Consider the following 25,000-nt stretch of genomic DNA (forward strand, 5'->3'; position numbering starts at 1 on the left):
GGGAGCAGTGAACAGTGTTGTCTCCGGTTAACTCTGTTAGTCTCTGTGTCTGAGGTAGGGAGCAGTGAACAGTGTTGTGTCAGGTTAACTCTGTTAGTCTCTGTGTCTGGGTAGGGAGCAGTGAACAGTGTTGTGTCAGGTTAACTCTGTTAGTCTCTGTGTCTGGGTAGGGAGCAGTGAACAGTGTTGTGTCAGGTTAACTCTGTTAGTCTCTGTGTCTGGGTAGGGAGCAGTGAACAGTGTTGTGTCAGGTTAACTCTGTTAGTCTCTGTGTCTGGGTAGGGAGCAGTGAACAGTGTTGTCTCAGGTTAACTCTGTTAGTCTCTGTGTCTGGGTAGGGAGCAGTGAACAGTGTTGTATCAGGTTAACTCTGTTAGTCTCTGTGTCTGGGTAGGGAGCAGTGAACAGTGTTGTGTCAGGTTAACTCTGTTAGTCTCTGTGTCTGGGTAGGGAGCAGTGAACAGTGTTGTGTCAGGTTAACTCTGTTAGTCTCTGTGTCTGGGTAGGGAGCAGTGAACAGTGTTGTGTCAGGTTAACCCTGTTAGTCTCTGTGTCTGGGTAGGGAGCAGTGAACAGTGTTGTGTCAGGTTAACTCTGTTAGTCTCTGTGTCTGGGGTAGGGAGCAGTGAACAGTGTTGTGTCAGGTTAACTCTGTTAGTCTCTGTGTCTGGGTAGGGAGCAGTGAACAGTGTTGTGTTAGGTTAACTCTGTTAGTCTCTGTGTCTGAGGTAGGGAGCAGTGAACAGTGTTGTGTCAGGTTAACTCTGTTAGTCTCTGTGTCTGGGTAGGGAGCAGTGAACAGTGTTGTGTCAGGTTAACTCTGTTAGTCTCTGTGTCTGGGTATGGAGCAGTGAACAGTGTTGTGTCAGGTTAACTCTGTTAGTCTCTGTGTCTGGGTATGGAGCAGTGAACAGTGTTGTGTCAGGTTAACTCTGTTAGTCTCTGTGTCTGGGTAGGGAGCAGTGAACAGTGTTGTGTCAGGTTAACTCTGTTAGTCTCTGTGTCTGGGTAGGGAGCAGTGAACAGTGTTGTGTCAGGTTAACTCTGTTAGTCTCTGTGTCTGGGTAGGGAGCAGTGAACAGTGTTGTGTCAGGTTAACTCTGTTAGTCTCTGTGTCTGGGTAGGGAGCAGTGAACAGTGTTGTGTCAGGTTAACTCTGTTAGTCTCTGTGTCTGGGTAGGGAGCAGTGAACAGTGTTGTGTCAGGTTAACTCTGTTAGTCTCTGTGTCTGGGTAGGGAGCAGTGAACAGTGTTGTGTCAGGTTAACTCTGTTAGTCTCTGTGTCTGGGTAGGGAGCAGTGAACAGTGTTGTGTCAGGTTAACTCTGTTAGTCTCTGTGTCTGGGTAGGGAGCAGTGAACAGTGTTGTGTCAGGTTAACTCTGTTAGTCTCTGTGTCTGGGTAGGGAGCAGTGAACAGTGTTGTGTCAGGTTAACTCTGTTAGTCTCTGTGTCTGGGTAGGGAGCAGTGAACAGTGTTGTGTCAGGTTAACTCTGTTAGTCTCTGTGTCTGGGTAGGGAGCAGTGAACAGTGTTGTGTCAGGTTAACTCTGTTAGTCTCTGTGTCTGGGTAGGGAGCAGTGAACAGTGTTGTGTCAGGTTAACTCTGTTAGTCTCTGTGTCTGGGTAGGGAGCAGTGAACAGTGTTGTCTCAGGTTAACTCTGTTAGTCTCTGTGTCTGAGGTAGGGAGCAGTGAACAGTGTTGTGTCAGGTTAACTCTGTTAGTCTCTGTGTCTGGGTAGGGAGCAGTGAACAGTGTTGTGTCAGGTTAACCCTGTTAGTCTATAGTAAGACTCTATGGCTCTGTGTATCCAGGTATCTCTATGGCTCTGTGTATCCAGGTATCTCCATGGCTCTGTGTGTCCAGGTATCTCTATGGCTCGGTGTATCCAGGTATCTCTATGGCTCTGTGTATCCAGGTATCTATATGGCTCTGTGTATCCAGGTATCTCTATGGCTCTGTGTATCCAGGTATCTCTATGGCTCTGTGTATCCAGGTATCTCTATGGCTCTGTGTATCCAGGTATCTCTATGGTCTGTGTATCCAGGTATCTCTATGGCTCTGTGTATCCAGGTATCTCCATGGCTCTGTGTATCCAGGTATCTCTATGGCTCTGTGTATCCAGGTATCTCTGTGGCTCTGTGTGTCCAGGTATCTCCATGGCTCTGTGTATCCAGGTATCTATATGGCTCTGTGTATCCAGGTATCTCTGTGGCTCTGTGTATCCAGGTATCTCTGTGGCTCTGTGTATCCAGGTATCTCTGTAACTGTAAACCCTCAGAGATCAATCTTGTAAATCTCCTCCTGACACGAACACAGTCACTCAGAGGTGGATTATAGTACAATGTCTAGTATTGTCTCTCATTCACACTGACAACCTGCTCTGTTCTCACTGGGCTGAGTCCCAGACGGCATCATTGGGCTGAGTCCCAGACGGCATCACTGGGCTGTGTCCCAGACGGCATCACTGGGCTGAGTCCCAGACGGCATCACTGGGCTGAGTCCCAGACGGCATCACTGGGCTGAGTCCCAGACGGCATCACTGGGCTGAGTCCCAGACGGCATCACTGGGCTGAGTCCCAGACGGCATCACTGGGCTGAGTCCCAGACGGCATCACTGGGCTGAGTCCCAGACGGCATCACTGGGCTGAGTCCCAGACGGCATCACTGGGCTGAGTCCCAGACGGCATCACTGGGCTGAGTCCCAGACGGCATCACTGGGCTGAGTCCCAGACGGCATCACTGGGCTGAGTCCCAGACGGCATCACTGGGCTGAGTCCCAGACGGCATCATTGGGCTGAGTCCCAGACGGCATCACTGGGCTGAGTCCCAGACGGCATCACTGGGCTGAGTCCCAGACGGCATCACTGGGCTGAGTCCCAGACGGCATCACTGGGCTGAGTCCCAGACGGCATCACTGGGCTGAGTCCCAGACGGCATCACTGGGCTGAGTCCCAGACGGCATCACTGGGCTGAGTCCCAGACGGCATCACTGGGCTGAATCCCAGACGGCATCCTATCCACTATATAGTGCACTACTTTAGAGCAGGGCCCAGAGCCAGCCCGGCCCAACATTACCTCGACAACATTACCTCGACACACAGAGCCTTACTGAGTTTACAGCCTTACAGGTCCGGCCCAACATTACCTCGACACACAGAGCCTTACTGAGTTTAAAGCCTTACAGGCCTGGCCCAACATTACCTCGACACACAGAGCCTTGCTGAGTTGAAAGCCTTACAGGCCTGGCCCAACATTACCTCGACACTTAGAGCCTTACTGAGTTTAAAGCCTTACAGGCCCGGCCCAACATTACCTCGACACACAGAGCCTTACTGAGTTTAAAGCCTTACAGGCCCGGCCCAACATTACCTCGACACACAGAGCCTTACTGAGTTTAAAGCCTTACAGGCCCGGTCCAACATTACCTCGACACACAGAGCCTTACTGAGTTGAAAGCCTTACAGGCCTGGCCCAACATTACCTCGACACTTAGAGCCTTACTGAGTTTAAAGCCTTACAGGCCTGGCCCAACATTACCTCGACACACAGAGCCTTACTGAGTTTAAAGCCTTACAGGCCTGGCCCAACATTACCTCGACACACAGAGCCTTACTGAGTTTAAAGCCTTACAGGCCCGGCCCAACATTACCTCGACACACAGAGCCTTACTGAGTTTAAAGCCTTACAGGCCCGGCCCAACATTACCTCGACACACAGAGCCTTACTGAGTTGAAAGCCTTACAGGCCTGGTCCAACATTACCTCGACACACAGAGCCTTACTGAGTTGAAAGCCTTACAGGCCTGGTCCAACATTACCTCGACACACAGAGCCTTTCTGAGTTTAAAGCCTTACAGGCCTGGCCCAACATTACCTCAACACACAGAGCCTTACTGAGTTTAAAGCCTTACAGGCCTGGTCCAACATTACCTCGACACACAGAGCCTTACTGAGTTTAAAGCCTTACAGGCCTGGTCCAACATTACCTCGACACACAGAGCCTTACTGAGTTTAAAGCCTTACAGGCCCGGTCCAACATTACCTCGACACACAGAGCCTTACTGAGTTTAAAGCCTTACAGGCCTGGTCCAACATTACCTCGACACACAGAGCCTTACTGAGTTTAAAGCCTTACAGGCCCGGTCCAACATTACCTCGACACACAGAGCCTTACTGAGTTTAAAGCCTTACAGGCCTGGTCCAACATTACCTCGACACACAGAGCCTTACTGAGTTTAAAGCCTTACAGGCCTGGTCCAACATTACCTCGACACACAGAGTCTTACTGAGTTTAAAGCCTTACAGGCCTGGCCCAACATTACCTCGACACACAGAGCCTTACTGAGTTTAAAGCCTTACAGGCCTGGCCCAACATTACCTCGACACACAGAGCCTTACTGAGTTTAAAGCCTTACAGGCCTGGTCCAACATTACCTCGACACACAGAGCCTTACTGAGTTTAAAGCCTTACAGGCCTGGTCCAACATTACCTCGACACACAGAGCCTTACTGAGTTTAAAGCCTTACAGGCCTGGCCCAACATTACCTCGACACACAGAGCCTTACTGAGTTTAAAGCCTTACAGGCCCGGTCCAACATTACCTCGACACACAGAGCCTTACTGAGTTTAAAGCCTTACAGGCCTGGCCCAACATTACCTCGACACACAGAGCCTTGCTGAGTTTACAGCCTTACAGGCCTGGCCCAACATTACCTCGACACACAGAGCCTTACTGAGTTTAAAGCCTTACAGGCCTGGCCCAACATTACCTCGACACACAGAGCCTTACTGAGTTTAAAGCCTTACAGGCCCGGTCCAACATTACCTCGACACACAGAGCCTTACTGAGTTTAAAGCCTTACAGGCCTGGTCCAACATTACCTCGACACACAGAGCCTTACTGAGTTTAAAGCCTTACAGGCCTGGTCCAACATTACCTCGACACACAGAGCCTTACTGAGTTTAAAGCCTTACAGGCCTGGTCCAACATTACCTCGACACACAGAGCCTTACTGAGTTTAAAGCCTTACAGGCCTGGTCCAACATTACCTCGACACACAGAGCCTTACTGAGTTTAAAGCCTTACAGGCCTGGTCCAACATTACCTCGACACACAGAGCCTTACTGAGTTTAAAGCCTTACAGGCCTGGCCCAACATTACCTCGACACACAGAGCCTTACTGAGTTTACAGCATTACAGGCCCAGTCCAACATTACCTCGACACACAGAGCCTTACTGAGTTTAAAGCCTTACAGGCCTGGCCCAACATTACCTCGACACACAGAGCCTTACTGAGTTTACAGCCTTACAGGCCTGGCCCAACATTACCTCGACACACAGAGCCTTACTGAGTTTAAAGCCTTACAGGCCTGGCCCAACATTACCTCGACACACAGAGCCTTACTGAGTTTACAGCCTTACAGGCCCGGCCCAACATTACCTCGACACACAGAGCCTTACTGAGTTTACAGCCTTACAGGCCCGGCCCAACATTACCTCGACACACAGAGCCTTACTGAGTTTAAAGCCTTACAGGCCTGGTCCAACATTACCTCGACACACAGAGCCTTACTGAGTTTACAGCCTTACAGGCCCGGTCCAACATTACCTCGACACACAGAGCCTTACTGAGTTTAAAGCCTTACAGGCGAATGCAGGGTACCCCTACTGGCGGCCCGCAAGCTGAATTCAGGTGGTATCATTTGTCTTTCGGGTTGTTTCATTTTGCCAGCGGGGGGGTATCATTTGGCCCGTGGGTGGTTTCATTTTGCCAGCAGGGGGTATTATTTGGCCCACGGGTGGTTTCATTTGGCCCACGGGTGGTTTTATTATGCCAGCGGGGGGTATCATTTGGCCCCCAAAGTTTTCAAAACAAAAAAAAAACTTTAAAAAACGTCACTATTGGACATTAAAGACTGTAAAAACACCAGGAAATCAGCATCAAGTTTTAATTGAAGAAATCGGTTCCCAGGTATTCAAATCAAATCAAATGTTATTTGCCACATGCGCCGAATACAACAGGTGTAGACATTACCGTGAAATGCTTACTTACAGCCCTTAACCAACAATGCATTTATTTTTTAAATAAAAAAGTAAAATAAAACAACAAAAAAGTGTTGAGAAAAAAAGAGCAGAAGTTAAATAAAATAACAGTAGGGAGGCTATATATACAGGGGGGTACCGGTGCAGAGTCAATGTGCGGGGGCACCGGCTAGTTGAGGTAGTTGAGGTAATATGTACATGTGGGTAGAGTTAAAGTGACTATGCATAAATAATTAACAGAGTAGCAACAGTGTAAAAAGATGGGGTGGGGGTGGGGGGGCAGGGCAAATAGTCCGGGTAGCCATGATTAGCTGTTCAGGAGTCTTATGGCTTGGGGGTAGAAGCTGTTGAGAAGCCTTTTGGACCTAGACTTGGCGCTCCGGTACCGTTTGCCGTGTGGTAGCAGAGAGAACAGTCTATGACTAGGGTGGCTGGAGTCTTTGACAATTTTGAGGGCCTTCCTCTGACACCGCCTGGTATAGAGGTCCTGGATGGCCGGAAGCTTGGACCCAGTGATGTACTGGGCCGTACGCACTACCCTCTGTAGTGCCTTGCGGTCGGAGGCCGAGCAGTTGCCATACCAGGCGGTGATACAACCAGTCAGGATGCTCTCGATGGTGCAGCTGTATAATATTTTGAGGATCTGAGGACCCATGCCAAATCTTTTCAGTCTCCTGAGGGGGAATAGGCTTTGTCGTGCCCTCTTCACGACTGTTTTGGTGTGTTTGGACCATGATAGTTTGTTGGTGATGTGGACACAAAGGAACTTGAAGCTCTCAACCTGTTCCACTACAGCCCCGTCGATGAGAATGGGGGCGTGCTCAGTCCTCTTTTTTTTCCTGTAGTCCACAATCATCTCCTTTGTCTTGGTCACGTTGAGGGAGAGGTTGTTATCCTGGCACCACATGGCCAGGTCTCTGACCTCCTCCCTATAGGCTGTCTCAACGTTGTTGGTGATCAAGCCTACCACTGTGTGTCGTCGGCAAGCTTAATGATGGTGTTGTAGTCCTGCCTGGCCATGCAGTCATGGGTGAACAGGGAGTACAGGAGGGGACTGAGCACGCATCCCTGAGGGGCCCCAGTGTTGAGGATCAGTGTGGCAGATGTGTTGTTACATTTACATTTTACATTTTAGTCATTTAGCAGACGCTCTTATCCAGAGCGACTTACAGTTAGTGAATACATATTTTTATAAATTTTATTTTTTTCATACTGGTCCCCCGTGGGAATCGAACCCACAACCCTGGCGTTGCAAACGCCATGCTCTATCAACTGAGCTACATCCCTGCCGGCCATTCCCTTCCCTCCCCTACCCTGGACAACGCTAGGCCAATTGTGCGCTGCCCATGAGTCTCCAGGTCGCGGCCGGCTGCGACAGAGCCTGGATTCGAACCAGGATCTCTAGTGGCACAGCTAGCACTGCGATGCAGTGCCTTAGACCACTGCGCCACTCAGGAGACTACACTGCCCTTTCCCATCTGGACAAGAGGAACACCTATGTGAGAATGCTATTCATTGACTACAGCTCAGCGTTACCTACCCTTACCACCTGGGGGCGGCCCGTCAGGAAGTCCAGGATCCAGTTGCAGAGGGAGGTGTTTAGTCCCAGGATCCTTAGCTTAGTGATGAGCTTTGAGGGCACTATGGTGTTGAACGCTGAGCTGTAGTCAATGAATAGCATTCTCACATAGGTGTTCCTCTTGTCCAGATGGGAAAGGGCAGTGTGGAGTGCAATAGAGATTGCATCATCTGTGGATCTGTTGGGGCGGTACGCAAATTGGAGTGGGTCTAGGGTTCTGGGATAATGGTGTTGATGTGAGCCATGACCAGCCTTTCAAAGCACTTCATGGCTACAGACGTCAGTGCTACGGGTCGGTAGTCATTTAGGCAGGTTATCTTAGTGTCTTTGGGCACGGGGACTATGGTGGTCTGCTTGAAACATGTTGGTATTACAGACTCAGTCAGGGACATGTTGACAATGTCAGTGAAGACACTTGCCAGTTGGTCAGCACATGCTCGGAGTACACGTCCTGGTAATCCATCTGGCCCTGCGCCCTTGTGAATGTTGACCTGCTTAAAAGTCTTACTCACATCGGCTACGGAGAGCGTGATCACATAGTCATCCGGAACAGCTGGTGCTCTCATGCATGCTTCAGTGTTGTTTGCCTCGAAGCGAGCATAGAAGTGGTTTAGCTCGTCTGGAAGTCTTGTGTCACTGTGCAGCTCGCGGCTGGGTTTCCCTTTGTAATCCATAATAGTTTGCAAGCCCTGCCACATCCGACGAGCATCAGAGCCAGTGTAGTAGGATTCAATCTTAGTCCTGTATTGACTCTTTACCTGTTTGATGGTTCGTCGGAGGGCATAGCGGAATTTCTTATAAGTGCACGGGTTAGAGTCCCGCTCCTTGAAAGCGGCAGCTCTACCCTTTAGCTCAGTGCGAATGATGCCTGTAATCCATGGCTTCTGGTTGGGGTATGTACGTACGGTCACTGTGGGGACGACGTTATCGATGCACTTATTGATTAAGCCAGTGACTGATGTGGTGTACTCCTCAATGCTATCTGAAGAATCCCGGAACATGTTCCAGTCTGTGCTAGCAAAACTGTCCTGTAGCTTAGCATCTGCGTCATCTGACCACTTTTTTATTAACCGAGTCACTGGTGATTCCTGCTTTAGTATTTGCTTATAAGCAGGAATCAGGAGGATAGAGTTATGGTCAGATTTGCCAAATGGAGGGCGAGGGAGAGCTTTGTATGCGCCTCTGTGTAGAGAGACACGTGATCGTATACAAGGTTTGAAATGATAATGTTTTAGTCAAACATCATATCTGGGCTTCTTGCAGTCAATTTGCAGTCTACAAATTATTTGTAATTATGTTCCAACCCCCCGACAAAAAATCTAGTCGATGATCCCTGGTCTATGGGCTCTTGTCAAAAGCAGTGCACTATATAGGGAACGGGTGACATTTGGGACAGCCAGGAACAGACAGGATCAGGTGAAAGGTACATCTCCTCTCTCTAGTTAACCATGGAGCCCTGTTCATCAGACCAGACAGGATCAGGTGAAAGGTACATCTCCTCTCCCTAGTGAACCATGGAGCCCTGTTCATCAGACCAGACAGGATCAGGTGAAAGGTACATCTCCTCTCCCTAGTGAACCATGGAGCCCTGTTCATCAGACCAGACAGGATCAGGTGAAAGGTACATCTCCTCTCTCTAGTGAACCATGGAGCCCTGTTCATCAGACCAGACAGGATCAGGTGAAAGGTACATCTCCTCTCTCTAGTGAACCACATAGCCCTGTTCATCAGACCAGACAGGATCAGGTGAAAGGTACATCTCCTCTCTCTAGTGAACCATGGAGCCCTGTTCATCAGACCAGACAGGATCAGGTGAAAGGTACATCTCCTCTCTCTAGTGAACCACATAGCCCTGTTCATCAGACCAGACAGGCTCAGGTGAAAGGTATGTCTCCTCTCTCTGTTCATCCACCGATGTCTCACTTCCACATCTGCTGTGAAAGGTTGCGGAGCTAGAGCGGTGTTTGTCAGACCGTGAGACATCCCGAAAAATCGGTCTTCTCACAAAAACATCCGTAGTGTCCGAACGGTTTCACCTACAAGTGTCAGGGGACTCGTCTGAAGTCGGTTTCAGTCGATGTGCCAACATCATCTGTTTGTAGCGTCTGAAACGTTTGGGCTATAAACGAACGTGACCCCACTGTGGAAAGGGGAGATTCTCATGAACATGATAGCGTTCTCCGTTTTGCTCTACGACCCCAACAAGTGTCAGGGGACTCGTCTGAAGGCAACCTGTACCAGTTTGATAAATGAATGGAAGTATGAAGGTGGTTTTGTGCCTACCAAAAAAGGGGTTAAATACGTGTACAACATTTCCTGAGCTTTCTCATATCTCCTACATATAGGAGAGACACTTCAAAACCTTATTTCTTATGATAAATTGTTTTACTGTCTTTTTTGCCATTTATGAATGTTTTATTCAATGCGTTTCTCTAGGCTATAGCAGTAAAGGCCAAATTCAATACTTTATCAAATACTTTTTATATATATATATATATATATTTTTTTATACCTAAAGGGGTCCTAAAATTCAAAATCAAATAGATAAATGATCCGTAGTTTGACCATCTTAACATGTCAGCTTAGAACCCCCCCCCCTCACTCCCCCAACGGCTTAGACTTTTAAGAATTAAGGTTAAAATGTTGAGTAGAGGTTGTCCTACCTTCTCGTACCAGCTGTTGGGTTCCCCCTCTCTATCAGGGTTCCAGTCTGGTTCCCCCGTTCCCTCCGGTTCTCCCGGTGCTGCGTGGGTGATGCCCTCCGAGTCCATGACCTCGCGGTACATGGACCACTTGGTGAGGTTCTGCACGGTTCCGTGCGGTAGAACCCTCTCGGAGGCCCAGACGTCATCCCCCTCCTGGCCGGAGCGTGCGTTGCCTGCCCAGTGGCCCGATCGCGGCCCGTACGGTGGAATCACAGCGTAGCGGTTATCCTGCCCCTGAAGCCCCGGGGGCAGTCTGGCAGAAGAAGAAGAAAAAGAAGAGCTGTATTTACTAAAGAGAACATTGATACAATATATTTCAATTATAGCTACACTCTTAGAACATAACCCAGAACCATAAAGAGTTCTTCTGCTATAATAATATAATATAATATGATAATAATAATAATAATAATATTTATAATCGAACCCAATACCCTGGCGTTACAAGCACCATGCTCTACCAATTGAGCTACAGAGGACCACATCTATCTCTGTTGGAGAAGCCATTTTGGGTTCCAGGTAAAAGCTTTTCACTCAACGAAGAACCCTCAAATTACGCTTTTGGTAAAAAGGTTCCACCTGGATCCTTAAAGGGTTCTACCTGGAACCTTAAAGGGTTCTACCTGGAACGTTAAAGGGTTCTACCTGGAACCTTAAATGGTTCTACCTGGAACCTTAAAGGATTCTACCTGGAACCTTAAAGGGTTCTACCTAGAACCATAAAGGGTTCTACCTGGAACCTTAAAGGGTTCCACCTGGAACCTTAAAGGGTTCTACCTGGAACGTTAAAGGGTTCTACCTGGAACCATAAAGGGTTCTACCTGGAACCTTAAAGGGTTCTACCTGGAACGTTAAAGGGTTCTACCTGGAACCATAAAGGGTTCTACCTGGAACCTTAAAGGGTTCTACCTGGAACGTTAAAGGGTTCTACCTGGAATGTTAAAGGGTTCTACCTGGAACGTTAAAGGGTTCTACCTGGAACGTTAAAGGGTTCTACCTGGAACCATAAAGGGTTCTACCTGGAACCTTAAAGGGTTCTACCTGGAACGTTAAAGGGTTCTACCTGGAACCTTAAAGGGTTCTACCTGGAACGTTAAAGGGTTCTACCTGGAATGTTAAAGGGTTCCACCTGGAACCATAAAGGGTTCTACCTGGAACGTTAAAGGGTTCTACCTGGAACCTTAAAGGGTTCTACCTGGAACGTTAAAGGGTTCTACCTGGAACCATAACGGGTTCTACCTGGAACCTTAAAGGGTTCTACCTGGAACGTTAAAGGGTTCTACCTGGTACCTTAAAGGGTTCTACCTGGAACCTTAAAGGGTTCTACCTGGAACGTTAAAGGGCTCTACCTAGAACGTTAAAGGGTTCTACCTGGAACCTTAAAGGGTTCTACCTGGAACAATAAAGGGTTCTACCTGGAACGTTAAAGGGTTCCACCTGGAACCTTAAAGGGTTCTACCTGGAATGTTAAAGGGTTCCACCTGGAACCATAAAGGGTTCTACCTGGAATGTTAAAGGGTTCTACCTGGAAGGTTAAAGGGTTCTACCTGGAACCATAAAGGGTTCTACCTGCAGCCAGGTAACTCACCTGTACGATGCGTAGCGGAGGTGCTGTGTGTTCTGCAGGGCCTCGTCCAGGTACGGGTTCCCAAACTTCCGCATCAGCACATTGCGTTCCGGCAGCCGGTACAGGTTTGGGTTCAGGAGGTCCCGGTTCTCCTGCAGCGCCTCAGAGAGTCTGGGGTTGATGGGCCGGGCAGACAGCGCCCCGCTGTCACCTAGACGATAGTCCACCTGCAGGAGAACAGGAAACAGTCACTGACACACAGGACACAGGAAACAGTCGCTAACACACAGGAAACAGGAAACAGTCACTGGAAGAAAGGAAACAGTCACTGGCATACAGTAAACAGTCAATGACAGACAGGAAACAATCACTGACACACAGGAAAAACAGTCACTGACCTTCCTCATGTTCTGGTTCATCAGGGCGACGCCGAGGCGGGGCTTCTGCCCGGGGATCACCAAGGTTCCGTCCCCAAGTCGGTACCGTTTCTGGTTAATGAGGTCCTGGTTCTGCGACAGGGCGCCTGACAGGTCCGGCCCGCGAGGCTTACGAGGGTCGATGATGATAGAACCGTCCGGTAGCGTGTAGGATACTGACTTCAGATACGGGTTCTGTAGAGCTGCCAGCAGATTCGGGGACCGGGGTTTCCGTGGGTCGATGATGATAGAACCGTCCGGTAGCGTGTAGGAGGCTGACTTCAGGTGGGGGTTCATCAACGCGGCAGACAGGTTTGGAGAGATCGGCGCGTTGGGATCGGTGATCACAGTTCCTTCTAGGGTGTAGCTGGCATTCCGGATCGCCGGGTTCTGGAGCGCCGAGGTCAGGTTGGGTGAGGTGGATTTCCGCGGGTCGATGATTATAGAACCGTCCGGGAGCGCGTAGGATATCGACTTCAGGTACGGGTTGGACAATGCCGCCAGGAGGTTCGGAGATCTGGGTTTCCTGGGGTCTATGATAATAGAACCGTCAGGGAGAGCATACGAGGCTGATTTCAGGTGAGGGTTGTTTAACGCGGAAGACAGATTAGGAGAGAAGGGAGCGTTGGGGTCTCTAACGGCTCCATCCGGCAGGGTGTAGGAAGCGTTCGTCAGCGCTGGGTTCTGGAGCGCGCGGCCGAGGGACGGTGAGACCGGTTTCCTGGGGTCTATGATAATGGTGCCATCTGGTAGAATATACGACGCTGCTTTGAGGTAAGGGTTGGACAATGCCGCCGAGAGGTTCGGATTCTTCTGCTGCTGGGGTCCGATAGCGATGGTACCGTCCGGTAAGGCGTACGACGCCGTCTTTAGCGCCGGGTTCATGAGAGCCGCAGCTAGGTTCGGAGAAACCGATTTATGTGGATCTACGGTGATCGTCCCGTGAACTCTGTGGTTCTGGAGGGTGTCGCCAAGCAGGGGCGACCGGGGATCAGGTTGGGACGGTCCGTAGGGGGAACGGAGCGGAGGGAGGCCTCCCCGGTACTGAACCATCTGTCGCATCTGTTGGTTCTGCAACGCTCCGTAGTAGTCTGGGACGACGGGTCCGTAAGGGTTGCCCCCTCGGCGCTGGAGCATCGGGGTTCCAAAGGAGGCATTCCTCATGTTGGGGTTCTGCAGGGCATTGTGGAGTAGAGGGGAGGGGCCGGGCTCGGAGTGGTAGTCGTACTGGGTCACCACCGGACCGTACGGGTTCCCACTACGCTGCAACGCCGGGCTTCCAAACGAGGCTCCGCGTAGCGCCTGGTTCTGAAGAGCGTTGCCTAGCATCGGGGAGGAGGGGGGGAGAGGTTCCTCGTACCCGCCCATAGATCCATAGGAGGACATGGGTCGTTGTAACGGTGACGAGTATGAGGCGTTACGTAGCTGTTGGTTCTGCAGCGCCCCCTGGAGCATGGGGGAGGAAGGCATCACAGAGTCTTCATAACCCCCCATATCCTGAGCATAGGGTGACATAGGCTGTTGCAGTGGGGAGGTGAAAGAGGCGTTACGTAGCTGTTGGTTCTGCAGCGCCCCCTGGAGCATGGGGGAGGAAGGCATCACGGGGTCTTCATAACCCCCCATATCCTGAGCATAGGGCGACATAGGCTGTTGCAGTGGGGAGGTGAAAGAGGCGTTACGTAGCTGTTGGTTCTGCAGCGCCCCCTGGAGCATTGGGGAGGAAGGCTGGGTGTACTCTGGTACCCGTTGGGCGTACGGTGACACGGGCCGCTGGTGAGGAGAGGTGAATGAGGCGTTACGGAGGGTTTGGTTTTGGAGCGCCCCCTGGAGCATCGGAGTGGAGGGGGGCAACATCTGGTCTTCATAGCCACCCATGTCCTGGGCATAGGGGGGCATGGGTTGTTGGACGGAGGAGGAGTAGGACGCGTTACGGAGTTGCTGGTTTTGGAGAGCGCCGGAGAGCATGGGGGAGGAGGGAATGAACTTGTCTGAATGGCCATAAGGATCCTGGGTGTAGTGATCAGTGTAGGGGTCCGGAGACGGGGCGCGGGGGAGTAGGGGGGAGGCACGCATGGAGGGGTGAGGAGAAGAGGGGCGGTGGGAGAGGTGAGGGGAGGGGGGAGGGTAGCATTTGAGGGAGGGTTGGGGAGAGGGAGGGGGCATGCCCGGGCCGCGTACAGACTGTCGCTTCATCAGGGGACGACCGCGGCCTATGGTTCTCCTAGGGAGGTACCTGCCCGACTCCCTGTGGGCAAGGGGGGGGTGATGGCCCATCTGGGGGGAGGGGTGGTGAGTGAGGCGGGGGGAGAGAGTGAGGGCAGAATGGTTGGAGCGGACTGAGGTTCTAAAGGGAGGGACGTTCTGGGTCGGGGCCATCGGTCGTCCTCGTCTTCCCACGGGGGAGGGTCTGACGGTTCCCATGGGAACGGGGCCGCGACCTCCGACGCGGGGGCGCAGCAGGGGGGTTTCCCCCTGCCGCAAGAGATGCGTGGAGCGGCGGGAGAGGGTGGGGGAGGTGGAACGGGGCGCTGGTGATAAACTATGGCGGGAAGGAGAGGGGGAGACTCGCATGGGGAGGGGGGAGGAGGGTGGGAGGTGGATGGAGTCCCTTGGTCTCATACTGATCTGGGGGGAGGCAGGGGGGGAGGCATGACGTGGGGAAGATGAGGAGGGAGGGCCACGGAGGACCTTCCTCGCTCCAAACGGACTTCCTTCCCCCAAACGGGAGGGAGAGGGTGAGGAGGGGGGAGGCATAACTCTGCGTATGGAGCCACGGGGGGAGGAAGGGGGAGAGCGTCGGATCATGGAGGCTCGGGGGGAGATGGGGGGAGACGGGGGGCGGCGGGGGGAGCGGGCCAGGGAAGGGGGGCGCTGGGGCTGCAGGCGTCGACGCGGGGAGAGGGGTGAGGCCATGAAGGAGGAGGGGGGAGACATCCTCCTGTAGAGAACAGAGGGGGGTCTCTGGCCGGGGGGAGGGAAGCCTCTCATGGAGGGCTGGGGGGAGGCACGGGGGGAGGGATGCTGTGACAATACCTGCTGCTGGGGTGACATCATCATGGAGCGGCGTGAGGGGGTGGGGGAGGGGTGGGCTCGCTGGGGGAGGGGGGACATGCGGGGGGAGCGGGGCATCACAGGGGTTCCGGGGTATCCCATTGGTCCGCCCATCATGGCCCCGCCCATCCCATTCGGGACGTTGTGCTGCTTTATCAACATGGCCGTCGGGGTGGGGGCCTGGGGCATCCTCTCTGACATCATCTGTTGTTGTGGTGACATCATTTGTTGTTGTGGTGACATCATCATATGCTGTGGTGACATCATCCCTTGTTGCTGCGACATCATCTGTTGTTGCTCTTGCATCATCATGTCGTCCATCGTCTGTTGTTGTGGTGACATCATTTGTTGTTGTGGTGACATCATCATATGGTGTGGTGACATCATCCCTTGTTGCTGCGACATCATCTGTTGTTGCTGTTGCATCATAATGTCGTCCATCTGTTGTTGTGGTGACATCATCGGCTGCTGTTGTGACATCATCATATCGTGTGGTGACATCATCTGTTGTTGCTGTTGCATCATCATGTCGTCCATCATCTGCTGTTGCGGTGACATCATCTGCTGTTGCGGTGACATCATCTGCTGTTGCGGTGACATCATCTGTTGTTGCGGTGAGTTCAGCTGTGACATCAGCTGCTGTTGTTGCTCCATCATCTGTTGCTGCTGCTGCAACATCTTCTGTTGCTGGTCCAACAGCCGTTGCTGTGGTGACATCATCGACACGTCCCGCTCCTCGTACTGTATCTCCGATAAGACGTCGTCACGGTGACCGGGCGGCGGGGAAGTGGGGAAGGGTGCCGGGGGGACGTCCAGACGCTCCTTCCCAAACAGACGTACCTGAGGCCTGGGCACCCTGAAGGCCATCTCCCCCACCATGGGGTCGTACCCATAAGGCACCTGTGTTCCTGGCTGCAGCCCCACGGCCTGCTGGGAGTTATAGGCGTTGTAGGAGAAGTCTGGGAAAGGTAGTCCCTCCTCGCTGTAGTTCAGCTGGTAGTCCTGGTGAAGACCACCACCACCCCCTCCCGTCAGCATCTCCAGCCGGTACGGGTTCTCATACGCCCCGTCGTCGTAGAATCCCCGCTGGCCCTGCATCCCGTTGTCGTAGTGACCTTGCTGGGGGTCCATCATCATCATCATCATCATCTGCTCTCCGTACTCGTTGTACTCCTCCCCTGCTCCCGTTGGATCGTAGTACTCCGTCGCCCCGCCCTCCTCGCCGTACATCCCCATCAGCTGCTGCCCGTAGTAACCCCCAATGGCGGCCTGGTTGTCATAGTAACTCTGTTGTTGTTGTTGTTGCTGGTAGGGGTCGTAGTAGTCATAGAGCCCCTGCTGGTCATCGTAGTAACCCCCCATTGCGGCCTGGTCGTCGTAGTAACCACCCCCATCATCGTAGAGCCCCTCCTCGTCCTCGTAGTAACCCAGGTCCTGTGACGGAACATCGTAGTAGTCACCCGTGTCGTCGTAGTAACACCCCTGACCGCCCCGCTCCCCGGCAACCTGCTGCTGCCCGTACGGGTCCTCCTGACCACCGTCACCAGTATGACCACAACTGTAACCATGACCACCGTGAGCCTTTACAGACCGCCTCTGGAATCCCCCTGCTCCTGCCACCCCCCGGGGGTCGTGCCCCCCCATGACCCCCTGGTCGTACCCCTCCGCGTACCCGTACACATCATCATCATGCTGGTACCCACCGTTCTGGTACCCGTAGGTATGATCCTGTTGTGCCTGCTGACCCCTCATGCTGACCTGTCGGCTGTGACCCCCACCTCCCTGAAGGCCGAACCCTGACCTCCGCCCACCCCCTGCCCAGCCCGTGGCACTCTGACGATGCTTGGTAGAGATGAACCGCTTGGTCAGCCAGTTGGTTGCCCCGGCAACGTGCCCCAGCAAATGGCTCTGGGCCGTGAAGTCCGGAGCTCCCGTGGCCGTTTTCTTCCTGAACAGACCTTTGAAGAACCCTCCCTTCTTCTCTTCTCCTCCTCCCCTGCCCCCCAGTCTGATCAACATGTAGGACGGCTTTTTCCCTCCAGCCTTCTCCTTCTCTTTCTTCTTCTTCTTGTTTTTCTTGGACTGGTTGAACCGCATCATGAACTTAGACGTGTTTTTCAGTATCGACTTCCTGCGCGTCTTCTTCTTCACCTTGTTCTCGCGGTTCCTGTGGAGGGAGGGAGGGAGGGAGGGAGGGAGGGAGGGAGGGAGGGGAGGGGAGGGAGGGAGGGAGGGAGGGAGGGAGGGAGGGGAGGGGAGGGAGGGAGGGAGGGAGGGGAGGGGAGGGGAGGGAGTAAAGTATAGTTATGGAACTATAACAAGACGATTACCTGGATATCTCTGGACTATTGTGTCACTATCTCAAAGATATTACAATCTCTGGACTATTGTGTAACTATCTCAAAGACATTACAATCTCTGGACTATTGTGTAACTATCTCAAAGGCATTACAATCTCTGGACTATTGTGTAACTATCTCAAAGACATTACAATCTCTGGACTATTGTGTAACTATCTCAAAGGCATTACAATCTCTGGACTATTGTGTAACTATCTCAAAGACATTACAATCTCTGGACTATTGTGTAACTATCTCAAAGGCATTACAATCTCTGGACTATTGCGTAACTATCTCAAAGACATTACAATCTCTGGACTATTGTGTAACTATCTCAAAGGCATTACAATCTCTGGACTATTGTGTAACTATCTCAAAGACATTACAATCTCTGGACTATTGTGTAACTATCTCAAAGGCATTACAATCTCTGGACTATTGTGTAACTATCTCAAAGACATTACAATCTCTGGACTATTGTGTAACTATCTCAAAGGCATTACAATCTCTGGACTATTGCGTAACTATCTCAAAGACATTACAATCTCTGGACTATTGTGTAACTATCTCAAAGGCATTACAATCTCTGGACTATTGCGTAACTATCTCAAAGACATTACAATCTCTGGACTATTGTGTAACTATCTCAAAGGCATTACAATCTCTGGACTATTGTGTAACTATCTCAAAGACATTACAATCTCTGGACTATTGTGTAACTATCTCAAAGGCATTACAATCTCTGGACTATTGCGTAACTATCTCAAAGACATTACAATCTCTGGACTATTGTGTAACTATCTCAAAGGCATTACAATCTCTGGACTATTGTGTAACTATCTCAAAGACATTACAATCTCTGGACTATTGTGTAACTATCTCAAAGGCATTACAATCTCTGGACTATTGCGTAACTATCTCAAAGACATTACAATCTCTGGACTATTGTGTAACTATCTCAAAGGCATTACAATCTCTGGACTATTGTGTAACTATCTCAAAGACATTACAATCTCTGGACTATTGTGTAACTATCTCAAAGGCATTACAATCTCTGGACTATTGTGTAACTATCTCAAAGACATTACAATCTCTGGACTATTGCGTGACTATCTCAAAGGCATTACAATCTCTGGACTATTGTGTAACTATCTCAAAGGCATTACAATCTCTGGACTATTGTGTAACTATCTCAAAGGCATTACAATCTCTGGACTATTGTGTAACTATCTCAAAGACATTACAATCTCTGGACTATTGTGTAACTATCTCAAAGGCATTACAATCTCTGGACTATTGTGTAACTATCTCAAAGACATTACAATCTCTGGACTATTGTGTAACTATCTCAAAGGCATTACAATCTCTGGACTATTGTGTAACTATCTCAAAGACATTACAATCTCTGGACTATTGTGTAACTATCTCAAAGGCATTACAATCTCTGGACTATTGTGTAACTATCTCAAAGGCATTACAATCTCTGGACTATTGTGTAACTATCTCAAAGACATTACAATCTCTGGACTATTGTGTAACTATCTCAAAGGCATTACAATCTCTGGAATATTGCGTAACTATCTCAAAGACATTACAATCTCTGGACTATTGCGTGACTATCTCAAAGGCATTACAATCTCTGGACTATTGTGTAACTATCTCAAAGGTATTACAATCTCTGCACTATTGCGTGACTATCTCAAAGGCATTACTTGTTACCTATTGGACACAATATTCTTTAGAATAAACTAAAGAAGGAACTCTTGATCCGCGAGTCTGCTCCTATTCCGCATATCTAGCTAGCTAACGTTAGCTGGTGATATATTTTTTACATTTATATTTTAGTCATTTAGCAGATGCTCTTATCCAGAGCGACTTATGCTAATTTGCTAGCTAGCATCACTAATGATAGCATCACTAAAAAACGTAGCAAGCTAGCGAATGATATCTAACTTCTTTCGATGAACTATAACACTTAAGTCGTAATGTAAGTAATGTAAAGTTTAAAAAAAAATGTAAACAGGTCCATACTTGCGTAGGCGTTTCCCCAGGCCCATGAACAGTCTGGAAGTTCCGCCCATCTTCTTCCTGGAGTTCCTCCGTCTCCTGACCCCTGAAAACCTCATGAACATCTTGGACAGGTTTTTCAGCCCCTTCTTAGGGAGCTCTTTAACCGGAGGTTCCGGAGGCTCTTCCTTCTTCCTCTTCTCTTTCTTCCCCTTCCCTCCTTTATCTTTAGGATGGTGTCCATCTGTAGACTTCTTCTTGTGCTTCCTGTCGTCCTCGTCCTCCTCTTCCTCCTCTTCCTCTTCATCTTCTTCATCTTCATCCCCACGGCGACCATGGGACTTCCCCTTAGCAGGTTTACCCCCTCGACCTCTCCCTCTATCGTCCTCAGAGTCTTCCTCCTCCTCTTCCTCCTCTTCCTCCTCACTCAGTAACTCCTCCTCTGACTCCTCCTTCTTTCCTCTCTCCTTCCCTCCTTTTCCTTTTGGGGGAGGTTCCTCCTTCCCTTTCTTCCCTGTCTTCTTGTCCTCCTTCCCTCCCTTCTTTACGTCACCTTTCCCCTTCTTCACCTCCTCCTTCTGTTTCTCAGGTTCCGGCTTTCCTCCTTTCTTGTCTTTCCCCTTGTCTTTCTTGTTGTCTTTCTTCGGCATCCTGATTGGCTGTTAGAGACACACCACGTCCTCTACTGGAGACCTGCAATACACCCACACACTGACTGACTGTTAGAGACACACACTGGTTAGCTAAGACCAGTCCATGCCTGGAAAAACACCTATTTCAATTACATTCTAAAACAACAAGCACATCTAATACATTTAAAACAGATACTTCAAACAGTCATTCAGTGTGTCCTTGTATGTTCCCTGTATGTTACATGTATGTTATCTGTCCTGTATGTTACCTGTATGTTACATGTATGTTACATGTATGTTACATGTATGTTACCTGTATGTTACATGTATGTTACATGTATGTTATCTGTCCAAATATGTTACCTGTATGTTACCTGTATGTTACATGTATGTTACATGTATGTTACATGTATGTTACATGTATGTTACCTGTATGTTATCTGTCCAAATATGTTACCTGTATGTTACCTGTCCTGTATATTACTTGTATGTTACCTGTATGTTACATGTATGTTACCCGTATGTTACCTGTCTTGTATGTTACATGTATGTTACATATATGTTACCTGTATGTTACCTGTCTTGTATGTTACCTGTATGTTACCTGTATGTTACCTGTCTTGTATGTTACATGTATGTTATATGTATGTTACCCGTCTTGTATGTTACATGTATGTTACCTGTATGTTACATGTATGTTACATGTATGTTATCTGTCCAAATATGTTACCTGTATGTTACATGTATGTTACCTGTATGTTACATGTATGTTATCTGTCCAAATATGTTACCTGTATGTTACCTGTATGTTACCTGTATGTTACCTGTATGTTACCTGTATGTTATCTGTCCAAATATGTTACCTGTATGTTACATGTATGTTACCTGTATGTTACCTGTCTTGTATGTTACCTGTATGTTACCTGTATGTTACCTGTCTTGTATGTTACCTGTATGTTACCTGTATGTTACCTGTCTTGTATGTTACATGTATGTTACCTGTATGTTACATGTATGTTACATGTATGTTATCTGTCCAAATATGTTACCTGTATGTTACCTGTATGTTACCTGTATGTTACCTGTATGTTATCTGTCCAAATATGTTACCTGTATGTTACTTGTATGTTACCTGTCCTGTATATTACCTGTATGTTACCTGTATGTTACATGTATGTTACCTGTCTTGTACGTTACCTGTATGTTACCTGTATGTTACCTGTCTTGTATGTTACATGTATGTTACATGTATGTTACATGTATGTTACATGTATGTTACATGTATGTTACATGTATGTTATCTGTCCAAATATGTTACCTGTATGTTACCTGTAAGTTACATGTATGTTATCTGTCCAAATATGTTACCTGTATTTTACCTGTATGTTACATGTATGTTACATGTATGTTATCTGTCCAAATATGTTACCTGTATGTTATCTGTCCAAATATGTTACCTGTATGTTACCTGTATGTACATGTATGTTACATGTATGTTACCTGTATGTTATCTGCCCAAATATGTTACCTGTATGTTATCTGTCCAAATATGTTACCTGTATGTTATCTGTCCAAATATGTTACCTGTATGTTACCTGTCCTGTATATTACTTGTATGTTAACTGTATGTTACCTGTCTTGTATGTTACATGTATGTCACCTGTGTGTTATCTGTCCTGTATTTTACATGTATGTTACATGTATGTTACCTGTATGTTACCTGTATGTTACCTGTGTGTTACCTGTGTGTGTGAGTAGCGTACTTTACCTGTGTGTATGTGCGTAGCGTTCCTCAGTTTAAATCCGTGCAGTGAGGTGTGTGTGGAAGAGTGTGTCCAAAGTCTTCCCAGCACTGCAGTCACTGCTGATCCCCACGGACATATCTGGACAGACAGACAGACAGTCAGTCAGACAGACAGACAGACAGACAGACAGACAGACAGACAGACAGACAGACAGACAGACAGACAGACAGACAGACAGACAGAGAGAGAGAGAGAGGGCTGCTAGTCAGATGACCACACACACTATCCATATACCTCTGGGCTCCAACACATCAACTACCTACAAGACAGCCCCTAACGAGACCTCTGGGCTCCAACACAGCAACTACCTACAAGACAGCCCCTAACAAGACCTCTGGCCTCCAACACAGCAACTACCTACAAGACAGCCCCTAACAAGACCTCTGGGCTCCAACACAGCAACTACCTACAAGACAGCCCCTAACGAGACCTCTGGGCTCCAACACATCAACTACCTACAAGACAGCCCCTAACAAGACCTCTGGACTCCAACACAGCAACTACCTACAAGACAGCCCCTAACAAGACCTCTGGGCTCCAACACAGCAACTACCTACAAGACAGCCCCTAACAAGACCTCTGGGCTCCAACACAGCAACTACCTACAAGACAGCCCCTAACAAGACCTCTGGGCTCCAACACAGCAACTACCTACAAGACAGCCCCTAACAAGACCTCTGGGCTCCAACACATCAACTACCTACAAGACAGCCCCTAACAAGACCCCTGGGCTCCAACACAGCAACTACCTACAAGACAGCCCCTTAACAAGACCTCTGGGCTCCAACACAGCAACTACCTACAAGACAGCCCCTAACAAGACCTCTGGGCTCCAACACAGCAACTACCTACAAGACAGCCCCTAACAAGACCTCTGGGCTCCAACACATCAACTACCTACAAGACAGCCCCTAACAAGACCTCTGGGCTCCAACACAGCAACTACCTACAAGACAGCCCCTAACAAGACCTCTGGACTCCAACACATCAACTACCTACAAGACAGCCCCTAACAAGACCTCTGGGCTCCAACACAGCAACTACCTACAAGACAGCCCCTAACAAGACCTCTGGGCTCCAACACATCAACTACCTACAAGACAGCCCCTAACAAGACCTCTGGGCTCCAACACAGCAACTACCTACAAGACAGCCCCTAACAAGACCTCTGGGCTCCAACACATCAACTACCTACAAGACAGCCCCTAACAAGACCTCTGGGCTCCAACACATCAACTACCTACAAGACAGCCCCTAACAAGACCTCTGGGCTCCAACACATCAACTACCTACAAGACAGCCCCTAACAAGACCTCTGGGCTCCAACACAGCAACTACCTACAAGACAGCCCCTAACAAGACCTCTGGGCTCCAACACAGCAACTACCTACAAGACAGCCCCTAACAACAAGACCTCTGGGCTCCAACACATCAACTACCTACAAGACAGCCCCTAACAAGACCTCTGGGCTCCAACACATCAACTACCTACAAGACAGCCCCTAACGAGACCTCTGGGCTCCAACACAGCAACTACCTACAAGACAGCCCCTAACAAGACCTCTGGGCTCCAACACAGCAACTACCTACAAGACAGCCCCTAACAAGACCTCTGGGCTCCAACACAGCAACTATCTACAAGACAGCCCCTAACAACAAGACCTCTGGGCTCCAACACAGCAACTACCTACAAGACAGCCCCTAACAACAAGCCCCTAACAAGACCTCTGGGCTCCAACACAGCAACTACCTACAAGACAGCCCCTAACAAGACCTCTGGGCTCCAACACAGCAACTACCTACAAGACAGCCCCTAACAAGACCTCTGGGCTCCAACACATCAACTACCTACAAGACAGCCCCTAACAAGACCCCTGGGCTCCAACACAGCAACTACCTACAAGACAGCCCCTAACAAGACCTCTGGGCTCCAACACAGCAACTACCTACAAGACAGCCCCTAACAAGACCTCTGGGCTCCAACACATCAACTACCTACAAGACAGCCCCTTAACAAGACCTCTGGGCTCCAACACAGCAACAGTTTCTCTGTTCTGTGTCCTGCCTGCTAACCGCTGTATAAGGTTGTGGTTAGCCCCTCTAAGGGTAGCTGTGATCAGCTAGGGTCTCCTCTCCTCCGTTTACCTCTGCCTTTTGTTCCGTCTCTAAAAATAACCCTCCTTCTCTGGTCACCCCGACACACGTACTCACTCAACAGGACAATCAAGAAACATTGAAGGAGAAACTCCCTCCTCGCGCTGCGGAGACGGTGTGTGTGTGTGTCGGGGGGGGGGAATAGTACTCCTTGTCGTGTAGTTGTGGAAGAAGTCTTGGTGCGCCACACCAGGAGCTCAGGTGTGTGTGTGTGTGTGTGTGTGTGTGTGTGTGTGTGTGTGTGTGTGTGTGTGTGTGTGTGTGTGTGTGTGTGTGTGTGTGTGTGTGTGTGTGTGTGTGTGTGTGTGTGTGTGTGTGTGTGTGTGTGTGTGTGTGTGTGTGTGTTAGTGGGCCGGACCAGGAGGTGTAACTCTATCTGTATTACCTTGGGGGGAGGAGCATCAATTATAAAACAACTACAACTAGAAAGGAGAGAAAGGGAGGGAGAGAGAGAGAGAGAGGGGGAGGGAGAGAAGAGAGAGAGAGAGAGAGAGAGAGAGAGAGAGAGAGAGAGAGAGAAAGAAACAGAGAGGGAGAGAGAGAAGAGAGAGAGAGAGAGAGAGAGAGAGAGAGAGAGAGAGAGAGAGAGAGAGAGAGAGAGAGAGAGAGAGAGAGAGAGAGAGACAGAGACAGAGACAGAGACAGAGAGAGAGAGAAAGAAACAGAGAGCGAGAGAGAGAGAGAGACAGAGAGAGAGAG

The 25,000-nt window shown here is 49.6% G+C and overlaps 1 protein-coding gene across 1 annotated transcript in view; it reads right to left on the reverse strand.

Annotated features, from left to right (window-relative positions):
- Window positions 1-20,360, reverse strand: part of myo15ab (myosin XVAb) — a gene marked incomplete at both ends in the record, with an annotated part of 77,298 nt that extends 56,938 nt beyond the window's left edge. The window contains 5 exons of the mRNA XM_084190908.1: window positions 10,289-10,583; window positions 11,919-12,124; window positions 12,296-14,852; window positions 14,904-17,531; window positions 19,735-20,360. Coding sequence (XP_084047034.1) covers window positions 10,289-10,583; window positions 11,919-12,124; window positions 12,296-14,852; window positions 14,904-17,531; window positions 19,735-20,360 — 6,312 coding nt within the window. The remainder of the gene's footprint in view (window positions 1-10,288; window positions 10,584-11,918; window positions 12,125-12,295; window positions 14,853-14,903; window positions 17,532-19,734) is intronic.
- Between the last annotated feature and the right edge of the window lie 4,640 nt (window positions 20,361-25,000).

The sequence above is a fragment of the Coregonus lavaretus genome (genome assembly GCF_964263955.1).
Source record: "Coregonus lavaretus genome assembly, contig: HAP1_SCAFFOLD_1185, whole genome shotgun sequence".
Lineage (NCBI taxonomy): Eukaryota > Metazoa > Chordata > Actinopteri > Salmoniformes > Salmonidae > Coregonus > Coregonus lavaretus.